Below are 27,300 nucleotides of genomic sequence, written 5' to 3'. Positions count from 1 at the left end.
TATTACACCTTATAATACACTTGTGAAACTCTTGATCCGTTTCTAGAGTCTAAAAATTCCATAGGTAATGAGTTTTTTACATTAATAATATGAAAAATAATTACCAACATTGGGTGGAAAGCAGATTATTTACAAGAATAGACTGTTTTGAACAGTAAAATATGGTGTCGTCAATGTGTCAGGCGACACCACTTATAAATATAAGGTTTTAATAAAAATAAATAAAATAATCGTAACCATTCACATTAGGTGAATTTTCAATCCTAGTCACTCCACCATTAAAATGTATTTGGTTACCAAATAGAATGTCGATATGGCTTTCTTTGATCGGTATAATAATAAATTTAGCCCCTAATATTTTACACATTCTATTAAGTTGATTCTAATTCTAAAATATTCAATACATTTTGTCCTCAAAGTTTACACATTATCAACTTAGTCTTTATTTTAAATATTCAAAAAATTATAATTATAAAATATTAAAATTATAAAAATTATGAGATTAAAAACCTTAACCATTTTTTATTAAATAAAGTAAAATTATAAAAACTATAAAATATAAATTAAAACTAATAAAATATAAAACCATTTTTTATTAAATAAAGTAAAATTATAAAACTATAAAATATAAATTAAAACTAATAAAATATAAAATTTATTTTTTAAAATGTATAAAGAAAAGTAAAAGGTAGGGACCATACCCTTTTAAATTCAAATATTATTCTTTATTTTTATTAGAATATTATTTTTATATGTTATCCTACCAAATATATTGGTGACACCGTCTTTTATTATTAAAAGGAACTATTCTCGTAAATCATTTGTTTTTCACCTTATTTTTGTAATTAATTTTTTCATATTATTAATATAAAAATCTACTTACAGTGTATAAAATAATTATCTTTATTTTATATTGAGTTATTTTAGTTAATCATATATTAGTTGTGAATTCTAGTGGGTTGTCCTTCTAAATTATTTTTATTTTATTTTTTGTTTATCAGTCTGAAATATATTTGGTACATTCATGGTGATATTTTTAGACTTTACAAGTAAGATTAGTAGTTAACAAATATCTTAAAAGAGTATAGTAAAATATTTTAAAAGATAAGTATTTAAAAAAAACATGTGACAATTTTTAAGGTTACATATGGAACAAAAGAACTATTCGACAGTGTACTAAATACTAACCCATTAATTAATGTATTATTATAAGGGTTGGTATTTTATCCACTGCGAGTGGAGTTTTCTTAACTCTACAAATAGAGTTTAGTACATGACACGTACTATTTTAATTTATTTTTATTTTTTTAGTATTCTCTTAAGACACATGGTGACATTTCACCTCTGCTTGTAGAGTTTTTTAACTCTACTGACAGGAACCAAATAATTTTTTTATTTTAAATTAATAATTCTAACATTTTTTAAATCTTATTGTTGTCTAGGTTAACTTAAATGGTAGCATTCTTTATCATAAATAACTTACATGCCATACCTCATAAGATCAATTCTAAGCATACACAATCCCTTTAGTTTGCCACAGTTCTACCTAACCAAGCATTTTGACGGGATCAAAACACATAAACAACTGTACATATAGTAATTTTAAAATACATTTAAAGCATTATTTAATAGCAAAATCGAGTTCAGTTGTTTTTTTTTTTTACAATCTAGTTTATCTACTTTCATAACTATGATTTTTATCTGGTTAAAGTATTTGGGAGGTTTGTGTATTATAAAGGCTGGAACAAATTAGTTTATCTATTGTTAAATGAATCAATTTAGTCCTTATACTATTAAAAAGAATCAAATAAGTCTAAGTTATAACATACTTAACATTTATTGTATAAGAATTATTTTGAAATTTATTTTTCAATTACAATTCAATTCCACACAAAAATTCATAACATAAAAATTTTAAAAATATTAACTCAATTAAACAATAAATAATATATTATAAGTAATAAATGTTAATCTTATTTCGATTTGACCTTATTAATTTTTTAATAATATATATATATATATTAAATTGATCCGTTTAATAATAGATAAACTAATTTAATCATATTCTTATAATACAAGGATATCCCGATTATATTCATCATTTCTATTGATTTATTTATGGATAAATTAATTAGGAAGACTGTTTGTAATAAAAGTAGAATTTGGGATTTGCATTAATTCTTTGATGTAAACGAGGTGTATGTGAAATACCCTTGGCTTTAATGCTTTTACCATCTTTTTCCCCCTCCCCTTTTGCTGTTCTCTTTCCCCTTTCCCTTTTCTATGGTTTGGAAATTATGATTTCAAATCAATGCTTTTGTCCTTGAAAAGAAAAGAAAAAACATATCTTTTGTGTATGAAGACAACATTTCTATATATGTATCAACACTAATATGTTTTCTCGAGGAGTAATTGTGGATAGAAGTTGTTTTAACGATTTATTGGATGGGTGAAGAGTTATGGGTGGAGAAGATTAAGATAGAAGAACAATAAGAGAGTAACAAAGATGAAGGAGTAGGTCGATATGAAGAGGCTAGAGAGTCTAAAGAGATAGATAAAACTAATATTTATAAGCCACGTGTCTACATTTGATTGGTGAGCTTATCATTCAGCCAATTACATCACCTAATGATAAATGATTAGTAGCCTTATTGAAGAGGTCAATTAATGTTGCCTAGAACTTTAAAAAAAAAGTGTGTATTGGATGTGTTAGAGTTGTGTGACCCATATAAAAGTATACTTTTTCTATTTGATATTTATTAGAATAAGGTATTTCGACCTTACAACATTGCTTCTACTTTCAACCTATAAATAGACGTAGTCTAAATTATTCTTGCATCATTCGAATTCAACATTAGTGAATTTTATTCTCCTCTGCCCGTAATTTTTTCCTGAAAGGGTTTCCACATAAAATCTGTGTATTCTTATTTTTTCTTTTTTTTTTTTTTGCTTTTTGATTGTTCTATATCATCATTGTCGATGTTCAACTTTTCAAGGTAAAATAACTTCCCTAACGAGGTGATCTTCTTGACAGTGTGTGACAAATAAATCTCTCTAACAGGATCAAATGATACATGTGTGACAACAATAAATCTAATTCAGCCAATTATTTCATGGATGTCACGTATCATTTTAAGAAAAGTTTAACATTCTAGTTATCCTTTATTATTTTTTTAACATATTGTTCACATGCATTATTTAAATTAAAAAATTAAAATTTAAAACCCAACAATAATGTTAAAAAAAAAAAGATTGTACATATCTTTTTCAAGCATAAACTCAAGTAGCCAACAATAGCACTACAAATGTGATGGAAGAATTGGTGAGCTAGTCTTTAAATAGAAAAATTCCACAAACACATTGGCCCATCTTTATCAATTAGACTATAGTTGTTGTATATAAATTTATAGTATATATTTTCCCTTTATTATGCTCTTTTTGTTCTATGTTTTTTCCACTTAAAGACCAACAAATGGCAGTTATATGTGTATGTATGTATATATATATGTATAATTTGGCTCATTATATTGACAATTCAATTTGTCGAGTAGATTGGATAATGGACAATTTCTTATGTTCGTTGTAGATTGTTGGTCAAGATTTGGTTCATGAACACAATTTCCATTGCTTTTCGTAGTTATTTGCATGCTTTTTTTTTTCTTTTTTTTTCATAGCCAGATAAAGTATTAGGAGGTCATGGATGGAAAAAGTCTTCACTTTTTTTTAAATCAATTAATTTTTATCAAAATTTCATTTAATTAAATTTTATGATAAAAAATCAATTAAACTATTCCGTAAGTCGTTAAGTTTTTAAGGTTGATTATATAGTTCATTACATTTTGTTGATGTGACAAAATATGATAAGATAATGACATATAGTATGTCACGTATAGCTAACGTTGACGTGTAATTTTACCATGTCTGTAAATATTTAAAATAAAAAACTGTAAAAATTTTGAAAATGTAAGTCTGTAATAAACTTAAATATACGGATATTTAATAGTTATAAAAATATCATAAAAACTATAGAAAATTATTTAAAGTCATTAGAAATTATTAAAAATATTTTAAAAATAAATTTATAAATATTGTAAAAATTATAGAAAATAATATACAAATTATAAAAATCAACACATAATTATAAAAATCTTACTTGTATTGAGTACAACTTATTTAACAGGATAACATAGAATTATAATTTCATACAATTTTTCTCAATTTATTAATTATATGAATTTACAATTTTTTATAATTTAAATCCAGATTAATTAAAATTATATTTGAAATATATGTGCATTTATATCAAAATAAATTAAGAAAAGATCTACAAATGATGGACTCAAATTAACGGTAAATTATACAAATTATCATCCAACTTTCAAATTTTTTAACTTAGGCATTAACGTTTGAATTAATTTTTGTTCTGACCACATGTCATTAAATTGACAATGGAAAGTCTTTTTCCAACTGGTATAATAAATCCTTTAATCATCGATACTTATATATTCTATCAATTTGGTCCTAATTCTAAATAATTTAATAAATTTAACCCTTCACATTTATAAATTCTATCAAATTGATCCTTATACTTCATAACCAAAACTTTCAACTTTTAAAATAGTGACATTTCACATCTATTTATTATTTTATCTATGGTTGAAATTATCCAAATTGATACATAACCCGTTTTGTTTATATTTTTAGAAGCTAATGTTAGAAATAATAGAAAATACAAAATTTAAAATATGATATATAATAAAATTATATAAATAATTTAATATCTGTAAAATATAAATTTTCACTCTAACTAGCATAATTTTAATTTTTAATTAATTTGGTAAATTATTTGACACTAAATCAGATTATTAGTGGTACATATTGCTTATTGTGGATTTAAAAATTAAAAATAAATAGAATACATAATAATCTCCTAATCGGTCTATAAAATTAAAAATATATATTTTCAATGTAAAAAAAGAAATTCAATTAATTCTTTCCCATTTTTTCTTTCAAAAATAAAATATTCATAAATTTTTATTGTATAAGTATTGATTGAATAATATGATTTTTCAAATCTGTATTTTTTAACTCCGGGTTTAATTTCCAATTTCAATGACTATTTTATGTACTTTAAAGGAAATATCATATAGTTAACAACAAAAGTAAATTTAAAGTGTTTTGTATAAGGTTTTTCCATTTTCTTTAGCCAAAGTTTTACCAATCAAAGAGTTATAAACATTATATTAAGAAGTAAAATAATGAAAAAAAAAAAGGAAATAAAGTTTCAAGATAAACTCATTGGTATTAGGAATTGGCTCAAAAAACGACTTGTTAGTTGAGAGAAGTTTTTTTCTCCGAATGCTGTTTTAAAAGTTGAAAGCTTTAGCTAATAAGTTTGAGGATTAAGTTGATATGATTTGTAAATGCGAAGGGTTAAATTTAATGAATTATTTAGCAGCAGGATCAAATTGACAGAATATAAAAGTATTGAGGACTAAATGTATTGTTATACTAATTAGAAAAATAATTTTCTTTATCAATTTAATGACGGATGACCAAAATAAGAACAAATCAGAATATTAATGTTTAAATTTGAAATTTTTAAAGTTGAGTGACCAAAATAAAAATATGAACATAATTAAGTAACCATTTATAAAATTTATCATTTTATAGTTTAATTTCATATTAATTAAAATATAAAATAAATTAAGAAAAGATGTGAATTTAAATTAAAATAAAATTCAGAGATAATTAAAAACGTAGTTTATTCATAATAAAATTCAAATAAACTTACCATCAAATCTATATCTGATTGACCTAAAACATATTTTGATATACGAATATAAAATTTTTAATAAATTATAAAATAAGAGTAAAATTTTAACAATAACACAACTAAAACGAGTTGAGTTTAGATCACACTTAAAATAGTAAATAACTTAAGTATCGGGCCTGGATTTATAAATACAATTAATTTAATATGCAATTATCTATCAAATTCACAGTCAATCAATTCTGAATATACTAAATTTATTAAAGTAAATTATAAAAGTGGCTTGAAAAATACAAAAAAATCATGTGAGGAATTATTTCCGCGTAATAAAAGAAGTCCACTGGAGAGACACGGAAGAGACAATTAAGTCAACGGCAGTGGGACCCACATTGGTCCCACGTACCTGTCAGTCACTGACCTTCACGGTGACCACCCGGTGCAAGTTAGCGGTCAAAGACACCAATACCCTTGGGGTACGTGTCAGATTTCATGGTTACAGCAGAAACACGTGGAACCACTTTATTGGGTGACTCCAACAACGGCTATATTGGATTCTTCTTTCCAATACATAAGCTGGGCCGCACTATTGATGTAGACATTATGATTTGGACTTTAGTTATGATTTGAAAATTACATTTTCATTTGAATAAATTAATTTGATAAATAAATTGGAACTTTTATTTTTTATTTTAAAAATTTGGTCTTTATATATCAGTACGAGATATACAATATATACTGTTTAATTATTTTATCGATTACGTTAACTTTTAACATTAATTTTTAGTGTAAATGGTCAATTTATTTTTAGGTCTAACATATAGGGATCAAATTATTTATTTTTAAATAAATAAAATAAATACAATCTAACTCTTAATTTATGATTTTCATAACATTTTTATTTTTATATTTAACGTAAAAATATATTAGATAAAAATCTAAAATTTTAATAAATTCAGTATAATACTCAACAACAGATTAAGAAATGTATTGACCTAAATTTGAATTAATTATTTACATATATTTCTAAATATTCAACAACTCATTGACCTAAATTTGAAGAAGGCTTATTTTATTGAAAATGATGGAAATTCAAACTGGGTTTATAGTTAGACAGCACAAACCATAATTATATGCATTTCTTCGGTGCATGTAATGAGTAGTATGAGAAGTACTTTTTATTGGATTCTATATGTAATAATTAAGCTATGGAAAATCGACTAGAATCCAAAAGGTTATGAATAAGGGCCACTTTAATAATAATAATGGGAGTTAAGTAAGGCAGTAATGGTCATTTTACTTTAATTAATAGTTAAAAGTTTAATTTTCGTATTGAATATAGAGTAATTTTAAAATTTGTAGTTAATATTTATTTCTTTAATAGAAGTATAGAATGTGAATATGAGGTTGATAAATTTTGAAAAATTAGCAACATTATTTATATAAATTAAAATAGAGATTAAGTTTTTGATAATTGAGATTAACAATTTTTTTGGTCAAAATATCCAATCCCAAGGAGTATTAATTATATATTTCAAACTTATGTTAATATTTAGTTCAAATTTTAATAATTATTTATAAATATAAAACTATATAGTATTAATATAATTTAAATTTAAGATTTTAACTTATGAAAATTTAGAAATTAATTCTAACAGTTAACAAAGTTAAATTTTGTAGTTAAATCATAAATTTAAAAATAAAAAGTATAGGGTTATATATGAATAATTTTTGGATGAATACTTGATATTGATAGTGTAAATTTTTTATTTTATAAGTATTTTTAAAAAAATATTTTTTAAAATATTTTATTATGCCCCAATAAGACACTTGCCAACTCCTAATTTTATTTTTGGAGTTTAAAAATTTCACTCATAGTGTATCTAATTTTTTACTCTCAAGTGAGTTGTCAACTCGGTTAGAAAATTACGAGAATACATTTTGTAATTAAAATAAGTAATTAATAATGCATTTGATTAATTTTGGGTTATAAGTTAACTTGACAATAACTTAAGATTAATGACAACATTATGATAAATAATTTAGTTTAAGTTTTTCATGTAATAACATACATATTTTATATGTATTATTAGAGGCGAATCTAAGGGCTGTACGAGCTTGACCCCTAAAATAAAAATTTACTATTTAAGTTTTTAAAAATTTTAAATTAATAAAGATAGAATTATACTTTTGTCTCTTAAAATTATAAAATTTAATTTAATTTTTAAAAATTATAAAAATATAGACTATTAAAATTAAAATTTCATTCGATCTCCTAGTAAAAATTTTTCTACTTTGTCCCTTGTGTGTTATATGGTATTTTTAAATATATATTTATATTTTAAATCGGTGACTTTCACACATATACTGTGATAAGATTTTTAATTGATAATTAAATTTTTAATTTTCATAAAATAAAAAATCAAATTATAACAACTTAAAAAATTAAAATTTCAAGTTGAAATAAGAAAGCATTAACTGGGAAACAGAGAAACACATCTGGTTATGAAGAAGTAAAAACTGAAGCTTGAAAATGGTAGTTTTATGAATGAAAAAACATGACATTTAATTCCAAAAAAAAGAAAAAAGAGAAAGCACTAATTAAAGCTAGCAATGGCAGAAGAAAAAGAATAAAACCAAAGTCTTTGGGTGGGCCCCACCTTCAAATATGTGACAGAGATGGCAGAGTTTTCATTTTCTTCAGCTAAGTTTCCTATTTAATTATTTAATTAATTATCATTATGATTTTCTCTCTCTGTTGAATTTCTTTTTTTTGGGGGGGTTTTCTCTATCTAGAATTTTTTTAATCTTTTTTATATTGTTTTTTAAAGTATTATTAGTATATAGTAGAAGGAGAAAAAAGGAGGTTGAGAGCTTTTGTTTTGTTCTTACGGCCGTTTTATGAATCCTCCAAAGCCAAAAACAAAGTCTTCCCTCTCACACTTTGCAAGTTTCAATCTAAAAAGAAATTAAAAAAAAAAAAGAACATGGGAAGCAGAATCTAGGGTTTGACAAGGTCTGTTTTTTTTTTTTGTTGGTATTTTCTCCTTGTTCCTTCTCTTCTTGGTCTTCTATGTTTTGGGAAAAAAAGAGGAAAATTTGGTTTAAATTTTGTTGAAAAAGGTTCTTGTTTGGTCTTTGGGTTATCTCAAAATTGAAATTTGAATGACGGGTCTTTTTTAATTTTTTGTTTCCCTTTAAAGATCTAGTATTTTAGTGAAACTTTGTTGATTCTGTGGTATGTTTTTGTTTGGTTAATTTTGGATTTGGGGGATATCAGGGGTTTGTTTATTGGTTTTTGGACATGGAGGAGGTTGAAGAAGCTAACAAGGCAGCAGTGGAGAGCTGCCATAGGGTTTTGAGTATTTTATCTCAGCCTAAAGATCAGATTCAATATAGAAATTTAATGGCTGAAACTGGGGAGGCTGTTTTTAGGTTCAAAAGGGTAGTCTCTCTTTTAAACACTGGTCTAGGACATGCAAGAGTGAGGAAGATGAGGAAATTACAGACCCCTTTTCCTCAAAGCATCCTTTTAGATAATCCACACCATAAGGCTACAACTGATAATCCATCCAAGAATTTGCAGCTTGGTCCTCTTTATTTAGGGAACAATCACCAAACAGCCCAACCGGCATCATCAGGACACCATCATATGCTTCAACAACAACAACAACAGTTTAGACAAAGATTACAGCTCCAACAACAGCAAATGAAGCATCAAGCTGAGATGATGTTTAGGAAGAGTAACAGTGGGATTAGCTTGAACTTTGATAACTCTTGCTGCACACCTACCATGTCATCAACTAGGTCTTTTATTTCTTCCTTGAGCATAGATGGTAGTGTAGCTAAGTTAGATGGTGGTGGGGGTTCCTTCCATTTCACTGGAGGGTCTCGTTCTTTGGATCAAGGTCCCCGACACAAGAAGAAGTGCTCTGGTAGGGGTGAAGATGGGAGTGTCAAATGTGGAAGTAGTGGTAAATGCCATTGCTCCAAAAAGAGGTGAGAATCAATATAGGATCATGCTCTTGATATTAGTTCTTGCACTTGCTTTCCTGAAGTGATTACTCTTTGTTGGCAGGAAACATAGAGTGAAGAGATCAATCAAGGTGCCTGCAATTAGTAACAAGCTAGCTGATATTCCTCCTGATGATTATTCATGGAGGAAGTATGGACAGAAGCCAATCAAGGGTTCTCCTCACCCTAGGTAATGATCATAATCAGACTGAGGTTTGATATATTATTATGTGAATTTACGTGTTGCTCTGTTCGGTTTTGCTCGTGACATTACCAATATTAAGTTCATATTGGATTGGAACTTTTAGTATCTGTTTTATCTGTGATTACCATTCCATTTGGAGGAATTGTTATATAGACTTGAAGTTGGATGTACGGGGTGCCTTTTAAGGTTCATCGTTGCAAAACAATGTCACTAATGTTTCAATATTTAGGAAATGCATCCTTTTCTTGATTTAGCTGTTACTTCTGTCGAAAATTGATTAGTACTATCGTGTTTCAGCTACATTGAATTAGATGGTATTGGTTAAGATTTATGCTTTTATGGCATTGAGGGATTTACCTTAGTCTCGAAGATATTAAAAGGAAACTTTAGAGCATTGAAGGATTTCAATCCATGATGAAGTGATAACTTAGATGATGCAGGAAGGTTCGAGAAGAGTCCAACTTTTCCCTTTCTCCCAACATACCACGTAGCCAAGTAGCGATGCGTTTATATCTTCTATGTTTGAGTTGGTGACTAGCGACAGTCCTCGTGCCAGTTGCATGCTTACAGTGTTCATAGGAAGCTTGTTATATAATTTGACTTGTATTTAGTGAAATTCGTCTAGATTTTTCGACTTACAAGGCCTTTCTTTTATCCGATGCAGGGGATATTATAAATGTAGCAGTATGAGAGGTTGCCCTGCCAGAAAGCACGTGGAGAGGTGCTTGGAAGAGCCATCCATGCTTATTGTTACCTATGAAGGTGAACATAACCACCCAAGGTTACCATCGCAAACAACGACAACATAGTCTCTCAGGGGACCTAGCTAAGATCGCTTCCTAGTGTTAATGGTTAAAGCTTGAGTACATATTTTACATGGTTTAAGCATGGGGTATATTGGAGCAGTTTTTTTTTCCTTGGCAACCAACTTTAAAACCAAGTGCAAGAGGACCAAAAAGAAAACAATTGTAGAATTGGGGGGTTTAACTTGTAAGAACTATTTTCATCTTTCATTGCAATTAATGCTTCAAAAAGGGTTTATAACTTTTTGAATTGAATGAAACATGCCATCAATTAAATCCACTCGTGAAATATGTTTGGAACCAAACCAAAATTGTTCAAAATTTGTCTTTTGGCACATACATACTGCTGGAAACTCTGGAATGACATGACAGAACAGATGATGGTGTTTAAAACTGGTTTGAGTTTTAAAGATTGGATTGAAATTCTGAATTTTTGTTGAACCAATCCATTGAATGTTCTTGTCTGTTTTGGGTGCCTCACGTGAAGAATTATTGAAGTCAAAATCTTGGTAAGTATTTGGAACAATGCATGTGATTTATGTTTAGACTAATGAATAAGAGCAACATGGTTACACAACCATTTGCAATGGCAAATGGCATATGTGCTAAGCTCCAAAACAAGGAACGCTGGAATTTCCCATTTATAGCATTAAAGTGAAATCTGAAGTATGGGATTTGAAGGTTTTTTTTTTTTTTAATGAGGGAAAATAACTGTATTTATGTCTAAAAGAAAAAAAATTCAAAAAAGTGTTACCTTGTGTCCCAGGAGCTTCATATTATATAATTAAAAGGTTATTATTGCAATGTTACATTCTTGAATAAAATTCAAGTGTTTGAATTGTTAACATTTCGATATCTCACATTATAAATTATGGTTATAATTATATAAATAGATAGTGTTGCAATCACTTTTCATAAATATTTATAATTAGGATTTATAAAATTATTTTAACATTATATATTTATTTACTAATGTATAAATTGTATAAAAAAGTAAGAATTGTAATAATTTATCGTAATTTTATAGAAATTGAGACTAAAAATATTAAAAGAACTAAACTTGTTTAAAGAAACAAATTCTATAACAACCAAAATTGAGTAAAATGTGTTAATAGGTAATCTTACATTCATCAACTAAATGCCCGAATCTTACACTCCAATCAAATGAACCTAACAAGCTTGTAATCTTACATTCCCGTAATCATATCATGAAACGTAATTTAATATTTTACAAACAAAATGCACCTTAAATGAATAAGTAAGATTGTTGTTTATTTGTACTACTTTCAATAAGAGTCAGATTGTACTTTCCCTCCCTTACTAAAAAAAAAGTAGGTAAATTAGTCCTATGCGTTAGGTTAAAGAGCAAATCGGTCATTTTGTTAAAAATTTCATTCGTATTTATTATTAAGTACTAAGAGAACCAAGTAGTAACACATGACATGCTACGTGTACCTCATGCTAATGTGATAATATTTTATAAATATTTAATTTTCACTCATCTTGTTTTTACCTCGACAACCTTCAACCAAGCCAATAAAACCATAAAATGGAGGGTAACTATGAGATTGGAATTGGAAGCAATACTCAATAACAAAACTTGGAATTAGTACCGAATGATTCTAAAAGTAATGTTGTGAATTGCAAATGGCTCTACAAAATTAGAAGGCAAGTTGAAGATTCCATTGACTGTTATAGGGCCTATCCTGTTGCATAAGGGTTCATGCAACGGTCTGGGTTGGATTTTCATCATACTTTTAGTCTAGTGATAAAATGGGTTATTGTACGTATTGTGCTCAATATAACTATCCAAAAATAAAAAAATAAAAATGGAAAATTCATCAAAATTGATGTCAACAATGCATCCCTACGAGGGAATTTGCAAAAGCAAGATTTTGTGCCCCAACCACCATGCTTTGTTCATCCGAAATACCCATCTCATGTCGATTGTATAAAAAAGGCAATTTATGGTTTAAAAGTCATCTTTAACAAATGGTGTTTGTTAAATCTGAATTCGACGGCTCATTGTTTATTTTGAATAACATGGCATCAACGATGTATATCCTCGTCTACATTGATTATATTTTAATAACACACGGTCATGGATTTCTTGTTTGTCAAGTTATATCTTCTTTGGCCTCCCGTTGTTTTTTTTTCTTTTTTTTTTTTTTAATTTGGGTAATCTTCACTATTTTCTTGGAATAGATGTTCGTAAGACATCTAATGTTCTCATGCTATCTCAAACCAAACATATTATTGATATCTTGATTGACTTCAATTGAGTCTAGACATCCATGAGCACCACTCATTAATTATGTATCAATGATGGTTCACCTCTTGTTGATGCTATGCAAAAGCATCGGGTCATTGGTAAATTACAATTTTTATCCATTATCAGACCAAATGTATCTTTTACTGTTAATAAACAATTATATTTCATGCGCCCATCAATGGAGAAATATTGGAAGGCTGTTAAACCAGTGCACTAGTGATCTGCCACAATTTACAGTTACAAATTAAGCTTTTTTCACGACTTAAGGAGCTTATATTCAAGTAGTTTTACATTTTTTATATTTGTTTTAAAATTATTTAGTTCTAAGTATAAATTGAATAAAATGAGCTTTTAGTGTGCTTTTATGACCTATTAGGCTAATATGGGCCTAAGGGAAGACTAATATGTTGATTGTATGTACAAGACATCATTTTAGGTCGATGAGTCTGTGGACTGTCTGGGATGTCGCAACACCCAACTTCGAAGCTAGCCAAGAGCATTCTACCATTGATGTCGTGACAACAAATCTTTCATGTCGCGACATCCAACTTCGAACCTACCAAGGGGGTATTTTGTCAATGATGTCACGACACCAATCCTATGGTGTTGCAACACCGGATCGACGAGGCCCAACTTACAGTCAAATGTGTTTTCATTTGCACTGATAATTAACACATTGAATAGCTTGCAACTTGACCCAATCTGGTCATCCAACCCTAGCACTATAAATATTAAGCTCTTAGGACCTTATTGGGGAGTTCAACAGATTTCCTCGTACAATTTTCAGTTCTTTTCCATGAATTAGGGTTTTTTTTTATTTATGTTTTTTTAGTTCAAATCTTTCTATTTTGAACTTGAAACAATAGCGAGAGGGGTATGTTCCGGACACGCACTTCAATTGATATTCGTCAATAAGCATTTTCTATCTCTTTTCTTATTCTTTTATTGATATCTCTTTCGTTAACTTAGTTGAGTGAACGTTTGTATGAATATTAGAATAAATTGGTGCTTTGCAAATATCTCGCATGAATCAAATGTTTAAACTGGTGATTTGACTAAGTAAATAATAATAATCTAAAATTAAGTATTTATTCAAGAGACTTAGTATAATAGGATTGATGACCCTAGTAGAATATCTTAGATGAGTAGATCGAAAGGGTATCTTCTTGAGTAGACTTGTGCCAAATGGTGAGACTGAGAGGATATCTGTATGTCTAGGTGAGACCAAAATGATATCTTAAATGGTAATCCTTAATTAAAAGGAAACTGATAGAGTATTCCTAAACTAAGGGTGGTAAATACTTACATTAATACTCTATTATGCTATCCCATTCTCCATGGATAAAGAAACTGATCAAGAAACAAATAAACCTAAAAACATAAACTTAACAAAAGAAAACGGTGAAAAACATGCCGCTATGGGTAGACAAAACTTAGAGAGAAACGTGTCTGACAGGCATACTTTAAAACCACAAACATGGCTGTTTAATTTATTCATTCACCTAATTTTAGAAGGCTTGTTTTTTTGGAAAAAGGGTGAAAATTCAAATTGGGTTTATATTTAGAAAGCAAAACCTCCCAAAAAGAACCTTTTATTTTGCACAATTGCTATGAAAATCTACGTGAATGTAAAAAGGTTATGAGAAAGGCCATTTTCGGAAGGAAATAAAAAAAAAAAGTTAATATCTTAGTAAAAGTATCATGGAAGCCTATATATTCGAAATTAGATTGTATTTTGTTCTCTTTATTAAAAAAATAAGTAAATTAGTCTATATACGTTAAATTAAAGAATAAACTGATATTTTCTGTTAAAATTTTCATTTTCTACTGTTAAAAACTTGCATGAATGACAAATAACGAAACGAGTACATGCCATGTGTACCTCATTCTGATGTGCAGAGACTAATTTTTAATAGTAGAAATGGTTAATAGAAGGATTAGTTTGCTATTTGATCTAATATATATAGATTAATTTATTATTTTAAACAAAAGCATGAAATAACTTAAAAGCACGGATTATAAAGAAAAAAAATTAAACAAAAGCCATAGAATAACTTTAAAAAAGGGGTAAACTATACAAATAGTCACTAAATTATAGATAAGTTCTCGTTGTGATCATTTAACTAAAAAAGTTACAATTTAGTCAATGAACTATTCGAAAGGTATCATTTTAGTCACTGAACTATCCAAAAGTTTTTATTTAAGTCATTGGGTTGTTAAGTTTTTTTTTTTTTTTTAAGTTTTGCCAACGAGCTCCAAGTGATGATTTGATAATTGGTAGGTAGATCAATACTCATTGACAAGTAGAAGAATATACCTTAGATTCAAGTCAATTTAATGGTCAATGTCAAAAATTGAAGAAAAAAGTTATTTGGATTTTGGTTCATAGATTCATAATGTCCAAAGCTATTTCATGAAAAAAAACTGAACTATATAAGAGAAGAGGAAAGAGAGCTTTTGATTAGTGCAAATAGTGTAAACAGAGAAAGCTATATAGTATTGATTTTAATAGCTCAGTCACTTAAGTAGTACATTGACCAAATTGTAACTTTTTTAAATGAAGTGACCAAAACGAAAACTCACCCATAGTTTAGTGACTAAAGGAGTAATTTACCTTAAAAATAAAGGAAAAGAGTAAAAGAATAATTTACCTAAATTGTAAATAAGTGTTTCAAATAGATAATACCATGTTTCAAAAACTATAATGTGAATATGATTATTTAATTATTTTTAATCTCATATTTTTATAATATATATGATGCGGATCGAAAAATATGATAAATAATTATCCATTCGATCACCTCCATTAATCCTTAAATCATCTTGTTGAGTAATATTTTTCTCGTATGTTATTGATAAGAATATTCAGGTATTTATACATGTTACAGATACTATTACAGGTCATGATAGGGCCCCACTATTTTGTCTTGATCTCACTACCTCTAGTATTGACATTTACTGCGAACTCTAGGTTTATTGGGAACGTGTCTACGGAGCATGCGGTCCTTTCTACTCTTGGAACTGACATTCTGGGCAGGCTCCGTACCCGCTGGATACGTGTCTAGGTGGCTTGCAAAGCACGCGATCCTTTTTGCGAGCTCCTTGGGTGTATGCGAGTTGAGATGATGGCCTTGCGTTATGAGCTGGGTTCGTGAACTCGCATTGTTGTCCTCTTTATGGCTTGTTTCGCGCTCAATCTTTTGATGGGACCTATCTGAATCATGGGTTGAAGACCCGAATCCCTAATAGGACTCAAGTTGGTGATTTCATCTTAATCCATATTCCTTTAATGCTAGAAAAATCATTTAATGAAAATAAGTAAAAAGATAATGAATAGAATAAAAATTAAATGGGAAATTAGAATGATGCGAAATAGTATTTTATTAATTATTATTTGTTACCGTCTCAAATATGGTATTATCTTAAATAAATTTGTAAAATTGGTTTACAGGGTTAACCATGAAAATGATAATCATCCATAAATGAGATAAGATAATTAGAAATCAAAGTACCAAATAGCTCTTGGAGACTATTAGTGTTTTAATCCTATTTGTACTCCCCTTCATTTTAATTTAGATTCACCTAGAATTTATTTATTTATTTCAATTTTCTGATTTTGTCATTCTAATTTAATTTGTTTAAAGAATAAAAAAAGTAGTTGGCTCACTTTATATTTGTACTCATTTTGATTTAGATATAAAAAGTAAAATTTAATTCTAATTTAGAATATAAGAAAGTAAAAAATAGTAAAATAGAGAAATAATTAAAAAAGTAAAAATGTATGGGTCGTCAACTGCAACAAAACTTTCAAAAAGGAAATTGATGGCATCCAATAAAAACAACTTTTAAATGTCAATTGGAAACTAAGCCTTCAACTTTGTAACTGATGTAATAAACAAAATTGAAATTAATTTATTTTATTGTTTAAGAAAATATTAATTTTTCACTTTATATTTTAGAAATTTGTCAGATCAATAATTTATATTTAATAAATTAATAAAAATCAATTGTTTGAAATTCACATGTTTATGATAATTGGAGATAAAAGTACTTTGAACCTTGCTTTAGTAAAAGTTAGTTGTATGTTGTCTCATTTATTAAAAGAGTTAGTAAATTAATTATTATATGTTAAATTGTTTATGGTTTGAGTTGGATTGATGCTCGATTTTAAAAAAACTTTTAAGCTTGGGCCATGGTTCGCTCGACTTACCCAAAAAGTCCAATTTACTATTCAAAATAATAAAATATTAAAAAATATATATTTTAATAGATATTTTATATACTATTATAATTAAATTTAATTAATTATTATTTAAATTGAATTCGGACTAAGCCAAGTCGACCCAATATGCGAAAATCCTTGTCCAAGCCTGGCCCGACTGGGGGGACTATCCTGTCTTTGGATAGGTCTAGTTGAATAAAAAAATAAATTGATCTTTCTGTTAAAAATTCTATCAGTTTTTACTGATAAGAGTTGACGTGATTGATGGAGTAATCAGATAACGACACTTGACGTGCCATGTGTACTATTTTGACATAAAAAGACTAATTCAAGCAAAATGATAAAATTTTTAATAGAAGAGACAGATGAAATTTTTAATGTGAGGGACTAATTCAAACAACCAAACAATAATAGTATAAATGGATGAAATTTTTATTAAAATAACTAAATCATACATAAACTACTTTGTCAATTTTTATTTAGAGAGGTAGAATGGAGTCGGGCTCCTAATGCAAGGTTTTCAGTATACTCTTACCAACAATTAGATCATAATTTTAATTTTCATTAAATATAAAAATTAAATTAATATAAAAAATAAATTAAAATAAAAAATAAATTTTATTTTATTTTCATAAAATAAAGAGATGATATTTCTAATTAAACCTAGAAAACCAACTGTTGACCAGTTTCCCAATAAACCCTCCCCCATTTTATTTTCGCACTAACTAGGAAACATCAAAGCACATCTGGTTATGGAAGAAGTACTAAAAGCTGGAGCTTGAAAATGGTAGTTTTATAAACAAAAGAATAGTATTTAATTCGAAAAAAAAAAGAAGATAGCACTACTTAAAGCTAGCAATTTGCCGAAGAAGAAAAAAAAAAGAATAAAACCAAAGTCTTTGTGTAGGACCCACCTTCAAATCTGTGACAGAGATGGCAGAGTTTCGTTTCTTCAGCTGAGTTTCCTAATATACTGCTCAAAAGTCTCAAACACTCCCCCTTTATTTATTTATTATTATTCTTTCTCTCTCTATTGAATTTCTCTAGTTGGGGTGTTTCTCTATCTAGAATTTCATTTTTTTAATATTGTTTTAGTAGGGAAAGGAAAGTTGGGTCCTTTGTTTTGTTCTTATGGCTGTTCTTGAATTCTCCCAAAGCCAAAAACAAAGTCTTCCCTTTCACACTTTTCAAGTTTCAATCTAAAAAGAACATGGGAAGCAGAATCTAGGGTTTGACAACACCAAGTCTAACAAGGTCTGTTTTTTTCTTTTCTTTTGGGGGTATTTTCCCTTTTGTTTGCTCATTGATCCTTTGCCTGTTTCTGTTCTTCTTCGTCTTCTAGGGAAAAAGATTTGTCCCTTAAAGCTAAATTTGGTTTGAATTCTGTTTGAAAAAGGTCCTTGTTTGGTCTTTGGATGATCTCAAAATTGAAATTTGAGTGATGGCTTTTTTTGTTTTCCTTTAAAGATCTAGTTTTTTAGTGAAACTTCGTTGCTGTTTTTGTTTGGTTAATTTTGAGTTTGGGGTTTTGGATTTGGGGGGTTAAGGTTATACATGGAGGAGGTTGAGGAAGCTAACAAGGCAGCAGTGGAGAGCTGCCATAGGGTTTTGAGTATTTTATCTCAGCCTAAAGATCAGATTCAATATAGAAATTTAATGGCTGAAACTGGGGAGGCTGTTTTTAGGTTCAAAAGGGTAGTTTCTCTTTTAAACACTGGTTTTGGACATGCAAGAGTGAGGAAGCTAAGGAGATTAGATACCCCTTTTCCTCAAAGCATCCTTATGGATAATCCACACCATAAGGTTATCCATGAAAGCTCAGTTAAAGAACTGAGTTCACATGCCAAAAATTGTCTTTATTTAGGGAACCAACACCAAACAGCCCAGCCAGCATCATCAGGGCACTACCGTATCCTCCAGCAACATCAACAACAGCAGCAGCTTAGACAAAGATTACAGCTCCAACAACAGCAAATGAAACATCAAGCTGAGATGATGTTTAGGAAGAGTAATAGTGGGATTAGCTTGAACTTTGATAACTCTAGCTGTACACCTACCATGTCATCAACTAGGTCTTTCATTTCTTCTTTGAGCATGGATGGTAGTATAGCCAATGGTGGGGGTTCCTTCCACTTCAATGGAGGGTCTCGTTCCTCGGATCAGGGTTCCCAGCACAAGAAGAAGTGCTCTGGTAGGGGTGACGATGGGAGTGTTAAATGTGGAAGTAGTGGTAAATGCCATTGCTCCAAAAAGAGGTTAGATTATCTCTATAGGATCATGCTCTTGATATTAGTTCTCATAATTGCTTTCCTTAATTGGTTACTCTTTGTTGGCAGGAAACATAGAGTAAAGAGATCGATTAAGGTGCCTGCAATTAGTAACAAGCTAGCTGATATTCCTCCTGATGATTATTCATGGAGGAAGTATGGGCAGAAGCCAATCAAGGGTTCTCCTCACCCTAGGTAATGATCATCATCAGACTGAGGTTTGATATATTATTGTGTGAATTTTGGTTTTGCTTGTAGCATTACGAGTATAAGTTTGCATTGGAACTTTTAGATTGAAACAGACTAGTATTGAAACAAAATGATCTTAGTGTCTCTATGATTATCACTTCCATTAGAAGAAATTGTTATATATAGACTCGAAGTGGATTGACGAAGAGCATTTTAGGGTTCATCGTTGCATTTATGATGATTTTATTGAATGTGACAATGTCACTAATGTTTCAATATTAGGAAAAGCATCCATTATTTTAGGTTTAGCATAACTTTTGTTGAAAATTATTTGTACTACCAAATCTCAGCCACTTTCCATTAGATAATATTAGTTAAGATTTATGCTTTTATTGCATCGAGTGGTTACCTTAGTCTCAAAGATATTTAAAGGAAACTTTTTGAGTGTTGGAGGATTTCGTCCCTTGATGAAGAGAAAACTTAGATGATGCAGGGAGGTTCGAGAATAGTTAAACCTTTCCCTTTCTTCCAACATATCACATAGCCAAGTAGCGATGCATTTATATCTCCTTTGTTCGAGTTGGTGACTAGCGATAATTCTTGACCCAGTTGCATGCTTACAGTGTTTATAGGAAGCTTGTTATAATTTAATTTGCGTTTAGTGAAATTCGTCTACATTTATCAACTTATGAGGCATTTCTTTTATCCGATGCAGGGGATATTATAAATGTAGCAGTATGAGAGGTTGCCCTGCACGGAAGCATGTAGAGAGGTGCTTGGAAGAACCATCCATGCTTATTGTTACCTATGAAGGTGAACATAACCACCCAAGGTTACCATCGCAATCAACGACAACATAGTCTCTCCGGGCTTAAGATCACTATCAAGCCTTCAATCAGTTACCTTAGTGTCAATGGTTGGCCTGATTTGCTCCTGTACATATTTTTGCATGGTTTCAAGCATGGGGTATTATGGAGCAGTTCTTTTTTGGTACAGGAGGACCAAAAAGAAAAAAAATAGTAGAATTGGGGGTTCAAATTGTAAGAACTATTTTCATCTTCCATTACAATTAGTGCTTCAAAAAGGTTAGAACTTTTTTGAATTGAATGAAAATGCCATCAATGCTGTTCAAGGTTCTGGTTAGTAGTTTTAACTTTTGACCATGTTAGGCTTTTTATTTATTTATTTATTTATTGAAATAATTCAAAATGATTTGCATTTTGGTACATACATACAGCTGGAAACTCTGGAATGACATGACAGAACAAATGGTGTTGAAAACAGGTTTGAGTTTCTGATTTTTTTGTTGAAACAATCCATTGTATGTTGTTATCTGTTTTTGGTCTCTCACGTGAAGAATTATTGAAGTCAACATCCTGGTGAGTTTGGAACAATGCATGTGATTTATGTTGAATCAAAGATTTGACAACATCAAATCTTTGGATTCAACCAGAACAACTACCTCCCTCTCTTTTATCTCAAAAACAAAAGATACATCCTAAAAGAATCTGTGAGTTTTCAGTTTTTATTTTTAACTAGTATGATTTTACCTGAATATTTGGTTTGATACTCTGTTACTAATTCTTCCTTCGTTTCTGGTAAATTGTAATTAGAAAAAACCATATCAACTGTACTTGTTAGATAATTATAGTCCATTATAACATCACTGTTTCCATTGCTAGTTTAAAACTATACATGAGATTTTCATCTTATACGGCTCCTTGTGGGTCACAAATACAAATAAATTTAAGGACCGAATCAGTATTATTTATTTTTATATGGTTGTAGAATAGATAGAGAAAAAATGGATTGGAAGGTCCAAAATTATAGAGTAAAATTTTAAAGGATATAATTAAGTTTTTGTCTGTTTGATACCTAGTTCTCATACTTTTATTTTTAGAAATTTAGTTTCTCCACTTTTCGAATTTAAAAATTCGGGTTTGGTTATTAACATCGTTAAAATTTTTTTGTTAAATTCGTTAGTACGAGGTTTTGAAAATTTAAAAAAACATTCACTTAAGAGTCGCATAAAAAATGACAAGCATTCATTGGTAATGGACTTGAATTTAACATAGAATTTTAATAGGTTAGTAATTCTTAAAATTCACATAAGCATTTGAATTAGAATAAATTATTTAAGTGTAGTAGACTGACTAAAACTGAAATTTTGACCATTATTATACAATCTCAAAAAAATAAAGGGATTAGAATTGAAAATTAACCATCATTTTAAAATTTCAAAAAAAAAAAAAAAGAAAAAAAAGAAGAAGAGAGAAGATAAATAGGTATAGATATTTAAAAGTGGCGGTAAATCCAAGCCCAGTTTGTTGAGTAATGGGCCTTAAGATTTGATCCACTAAGAACCTGGAAATGGAATGTCCAAAACTTGTTCACTCCATTACATATACATTGATAATGAATAGAACTTGATTTCAGTTTTATTCACTTCTCAAAATAAACAAAACATAAAAACTTACCATTAATCTTTTGTTTTGGGTTAAAATGTCTTAAATTAAATCATTAAGGATCAAATATTAAAAAAATATTTAATCAAGAGGTATAAAGACCTTAAAGTAAATTATTAGTTTTTTGAGAGGCTAAAATATTAAAATTTTTAAAGAGTACCAAAACCCATGCTTCTCTCTTGAATGTGGGATATAAATAATTAGGTTTAAAATTTTAAAGATGATATTTATATTTATATTTAAGTTGGTGTTGGATACAAATATTAAATATGCAGGGGAAAAATTGAATTATAAACTTTTGCGATGTCAAATATAGATTTTATTATGTATTAATTTATTAATTTATTATTTTTAGGGGATTAAATTGAATATTTTTCATTTTTTTGAGGGTCAAAACTTAATTTTCCTCTATATTAACTTATAATTTGAAGACAGCTGAGCAAACAGGCCTCGTCCTTATGGGACTTTAGACAAAGTCTACCTTTGGTTCGTAATTGATAGCTCTAGTTCCATGCCAATTAGGCCGCCAAAAAGACTTTAAAATCAACGCAATCCTCCAAATTAATAGCTTTAGTTCCATGCCTATACAATATCATGCTTATCAACATTCTCGGTGTATCAAATATAAATATTTTATCTGTAAAAACGAATCGTTAGTTAATTGAATCAGATTACAATCAATTCATCATAACAACAATGGGTTGATATGATAATTTGAAGGAGTTCAGTTTAGGCTCATACAACTGTCGCTGTACATCAATTTAACAGTTCTTAAAATGGAGAAAAAAAGACCCAAGTCCTTGATGACGGTAGCTAGGGGAAAAAACAAGCACATGCAGGCAGGCAGGCAGCACAACTTTTGTCGAAAAAAAATGAAAGAATAATTAATGTTGCAGCGAATTTGGAATCTTGTAATAAAAACACTTTCAATATACCAAAATGTCGTAAAACTGGAATGATTGTGGTTTTGTCTTGGTTGCTGGTACATTCTTCTCAAATGGTAAAAAAGGAGACAACTATTCTCACTGATTTGGATGAGGTTTAGGCTACAAAAAGGGACTTGGACGACAAAAATCTTTTACCTACTCTTACCCTATCCAATGATGTTTTTCTTCCGTAACATTCATTATTTTTTTGTGTTATTTGAAATCTCTTAAGTAAAATTTTAGATTTGAATTTTTTGAATAAAAAAAACATCACTCAAAGAGGTTTGCCGCTTATTTAGAAATACAATCTAACTTGACTCCAAATATAGTTAAGACTAATTTAGAAATCCAATCTAACTTGACTCTATATATAGTTAAGACTAACGTGTTAATTGAACTCTAAGGTCTTAGACCAATGTATATATATGTATAGGCTAAAAGTTTATATTATATATAAAATTACGTAACTAATATATTTGTAAAATGTTGATATTAATAATAAATAAGACTTTGGTTTAATGGGATGGATTCAAATTTTATTATGTGTATATATATATTTTATATAAAGATATAAGATGACAAAAACATCCTCCAAATAAACATTTTACTTTAAAAAGTAAGGATATTTTTGTCTTTTTTCAACTAAATTAATACATGATTAATTCGTGATACCAACTCAATAAAAAAAAGTTTAAGTTAGACGAGATCTTAAGCAACCATCCAATTATCGGCTAAGGAGCTAAGTCATTTGGCATAAAATGTTTCCGACAAAACCCAACAATCTTAGTAGGATGGACCTTAAGCAATTATGGTTGCAGAGCTTATAAACCGGTCACTGAGTAAATAGGTAGGCCAACACACCAATATGTGCAGACAATAACCATTCATCAGGCAATCTTCTGAGCAAACTAAGTGCTTGGTATGTATGACTCTCCTCCCATCTACCTATACTCTCTGCATTCTTACCACTTCAAAATGACTTGCCTTCCTATTTTATCTTCAGTTTTTATTGACTTAAGTATCAAACTCCAATTCGATTTTATCCACCATTCTCAACCAATCACCTTTAAACCCTACCCATATATAACCAACACATCAAATATACATATACATATATATGATACAAGTAAAGAGAATGATTATGTTGGTATTAGAAACCAGGTAAAAATAAAAGAAGCTGCTCTTCTTTGATTTATGAAACTTGCTTTATTACATGCTCACTTTAAATCCTTTTATATAGACTTCCTCAACTGCTCTTAATAGCTGAACAATATTCAACAGCTAAATAGCTAATTAACAGACTAACAACTAACAATCTAACTAACTGATCCTTTACATTCATCCAACTCTCCAACTGAGAAGACCCGGAGAAACTTGCGAAACTGCGAAAACAACGTCGCAGATAACGGTTTCGTGAAAATATCGGCAGCTTGGTCACAAGCGGGAACTTCACTCACAAAAATGGACCCATCCGCAACTTTCTCACGGACAAAAAATAAGTCAAGCTCAACATGCTTAAACTTGGAATGGAGCACAGGATTGGCCGCAACAGCAACAACACCTGAACTGTCACACCAAATAGTAGGAGTATCAGTGGACTTGAGATGTAGTTCCTGAAATAGTGAAAGCAACCACATAACTTCACTGGTGGCGGTGGCAAGACTCTTGTATTCTGCTTCGGCCGTAGAACGGGAAACCACTTGCTGCTTTTTAGATCCCCAAGACACAGGAGCAGCCCCAAAATAAACACAGAATCCTGAAGTGAAACAACGATCATCGAAGTCCAACCTCCAGTTTGCATCTGCATCGGCAGTCAGGGATAAACGATCAGTCGGCTGAATGACGATTCCAAAATCAATAGTACCGCATAGATACCGTAAAATTCGTTTCAAAGCAGTCATGTGCAGACTAGTAGGGTTGTGCATAAATTGACAGATCCTGTTCACAGCGTATGCTATATCAGGACGAGTAAGGACAACATATTGCAGAGCTCCTACAAGACTCCGAAATTCAGTTGGATCCACTCAACACTCTCCATTGTCTTTAGACATGATTGAGGAGTTGACCATCGGAGTGGTGACACTCTTTGCTGTTGCCATAGACGCACGCGCAAGGATATCACGAATGTATTTTGCTTGACAAAGATGTAAACTTCCAGTGGAAGACCGAGTGACTTCAATCCCAAGGAAAAAATGGAGATCACCCATATCTTTGAGCGAGAACTCCTCATGCAGTAATCGAAAAAACCAATCAATAGTAGTAGATGAGTTGCCAGTGATAATGATGTCATCGACATAAACTAGAACATAAAGGGTGGAGTCAGACTGGGCCCGAACAAACAGCGAAGCATCAGATCGAGAAGCAACAAACCCAATGGACACAAGAAAACACTTCAGTTTGTCAAACCAGGCGCGAGGGGCCTGCCAAAGGCCATAAAGTGCTTTCTTCAAGCGGCACACTAGCTGCTTGCCATCCAAGTCAGTTTGAACATATCCTGGAGGTTGATGCATAAACACCTCAGTATCTATATCTCTATTCAAGAAGGCATTGTTCACATCTACCTGACGTAAGGGCCATCCTCTTGAAACCGCAACAGATAAAATAACACGAATAGTTGCTGGTTTAACGATGGGGCTAAATGTTTCTTTGAAATCAAAACCAGGAACCTGAGAGCACCCCTTAGCTATCAATCTGGCCTTCCGTCTGGCAATAGTACCATCAGGATTTCGCTTAATCTTGAAAAGCCATTTGCATCCAATGACTTTACGACCCGGAGGAAGAGGAACCAGATCCCAAGTGGAATTCCGTATAAGGGCCTCATACTCTGCTTGGGCAGCAGCGCGCCACTCAGCGGACGACAGGGCTTCCTCAATTGTGGATGGTTCCATAGCCTCAACTGACAAAGCTCGAGGTTTAAAGATACATGCCTTAGCCCTAGTTACCATTGGATGAGTATTGGTGCTATTCAAGACATTATGTGAACCACAAGATGCAGTAGAGCCATCACTAGGAGCTTGAGACTCAATAGAAACCATCACCAGGAGCAGTAGGCTCAGCAGGAATAAGAGGCATAGAAAGTGACTCAGAATCATTACTGGGAACCGCTGGTGATGACGCAGACGGCAGAGTCGGGGAATCAGCAATAGGTACCACTGGGTGAGAAAAGATCCCTCGAATAAGAGGAACAGTGGTGGAAACAGTCACGCCAGGATTCAGACCGAGGGTTGTGCAAGGATCCTTGGAGGGCAAAAACTTAGTTTCATCAAACATGACATGGCAAGAAACAACTATCTTACCATTGGGCAGAAGACACTAATAGCCCTTATGCTGAGTACTATAGCCCAAAAATGTGGATGGTTGAGACTGAAACTCCAATTTATGTGATGCAAACGGTCGTAAATAAGGATAACAACAACACCCAAAAACACGTAAATGGTCATAGGTAGGATCCTGGCTAATAGAGTTTGAAAATGAGACTTTTCTTGTAGTACCGGAGTAGGAAGACGATTGATTAAATGAACCGCACAACAAAAAACATACCTCCAATATCTCATGGATAGATCTGCTTGAGCTAAAAGGGTAAGGCCCATTTCAACAATATGACGATGCTTGCGCTCAGCAACGCCATTCTGCTCAGAGGTATAGGGGCACGTCAACCGATGAACAATTCTTTGAGACGCTAAAACACGAGTGAAGGCTCGGTACTCCCTACCCTAGTCACTCTGAAATTATTTAATGGTCTTACCAAACTGTGTTTTAATCAACTGTTGAAACCGTGTAAAACACTCTAGAGCCTGAGACTTTTGAGTAAGCAAATATAACCATGTAAACCTAGTACAAACATCAACAAATGTCACATAGTACCACTTATTCTCACATGCAACTACCCCTGGTCCCCACAGATCAGAAACCACTAACTTAAAAGGTTGATATACAGTAGTTGAAACAGAAAAGGGCAACTTATGTGACTTTTCTTTTTGACAAGCAGAACATACACCATCAACACAAGACTTATTGAAAGCAATATTACATTTTTGTAAAACACTACGAACAACAGTACCAGAAGGGTGACCAAGTCGACTATGCCACAGAGCAAACACAGGGCATCCACAGGTTTATTTTGCAGCTTTGTATGAGCAACAAACGGATCCACAGCAGACACCGAAA

General features: G+C 30.5%; 2 protein-coding genes across 3 annotated transcripts; both read left to right on the top strand.

Annotated features, from left to right (window-relative positions):
• Nucleotides 1-8,567: 8,567 nt before the first annotated feature.
• LOC108469793 (probable WRKY transcription factor 21) lies at nucleotides 8,568-11,072 on the top strand. Its single transcript, XM_017770837.2, has 3 exons — nucleotides 8,568-9,769; nucleotides 9,849-9,974; nucleotides 10,654-11,072. Exons 1-3 carry the CDS (start codon nucleotides 9,075-9,077, stop codon nucleotides 10,796-10,798), a joined length of 966 nt encoding a protein of 321 aa, XP_017626326.1. The 5' UTR covers nucleotides 8,568-9,074; the 3' UTR covers nucleotides 10,799-11,072.
• A 7,190-nt stretch (nucleotides 11,073-18,262) lies between these two features.
• LOC108469792 (probable WRKY transcription factor 21) lies at nucleotides 18,263-20,951 on the top strand. 2 transcript variants are annotated; one of them, XM_053031766.1, is made up of 3 exons: nucleotides 18,263-19,541; nucleotides 19,632-19,748; nucleotides 20,458-20,951. In XM_053031766.1, the coding sequence occupies exons 1-3, from the start codon at nucleotides 18,841-18,843 to the stop codon at nucleotides 20,600-20,602; spliced, it is 963 nt and encodes a 320-aa protein (XP_052887726.1). In that variant the 5' UTR covers nucleotides 18,263-18,840; the 3' UTR covers nucleotides 20,603-20,951. The 2 variants fall into 2 exon arrangements, with proteins under 2 accessions (XP_052887726.1, XP_052887725.1); XM_053031765.1 differs by having other exon boundaries at nucleotides 19,623-19,748.
• Nucleotides 20,952-27,300: the final 6,349 nt, after the last annotated feature.

The sequence above is a fragment of the Gossypium arboreum genome, chromosome 8 (genome assembly GCF_025698485.1).
Source record: "Gossypium arboreum isolate Shixiya-1 chromosome 8, ASM2569848v2, whole genome shotgun sequence".
Taxonomy (NCBI): Eukaryota; Viridiplantae; Streptophyta; class Magnoliopsida; order Malvales; family Malvaceae; genus Gossypium; species Gossypium arboreum.
The sequence above is the reverse complement of the archived record's forward strand: the minus strand, read 5'-3'. Positions and strand labels throughout refer to the sequence as shown.

Coding starts and splice junctions, on each gene's coding strand:
- LOC108469793 (XM_017770837.2), top strand. CDS start 9,075: ATGGAGGAGGTTGAAGAAGCTAACAAGGCAGCAGTGGAGAGCTGCCAT. Junction 9,770..9,848: donor TGCCATTGCTCCAAAAAGAG/GTGAGAATCAAT, acceptor CTTTGTTGGCAG/GAAACATAGAGTGAAGAGAT. Junction 9,975..10,653: donor AAGGGTTCTCCTCACCCTAG/GTAATGATCATA, acceptor TATCCGATGCAG/GGGATATTATAAATGTAGCA.
- LOC108469792 (XM_053031765.1), top strand. CDS start 18,841: ATGGAGGAGGTTGAGGAAGCTAACAAGGCAGCAGTGGAGAGCTGCCAT. Junction 19,542..19,622: donor TGCCATTGCTCCAAAAAGAG/GTTAGATTATCT, acceptor CTTTGTTGGCAG/GAAACATAGAGTAAAGAGAT. Junction 19,749..20,457: donor AAGGGTTCTCCTCACCCTAG/GTAATGATCATC, acceptor TATCCGATGCAG/GGGATATTATAAATGTAGCA.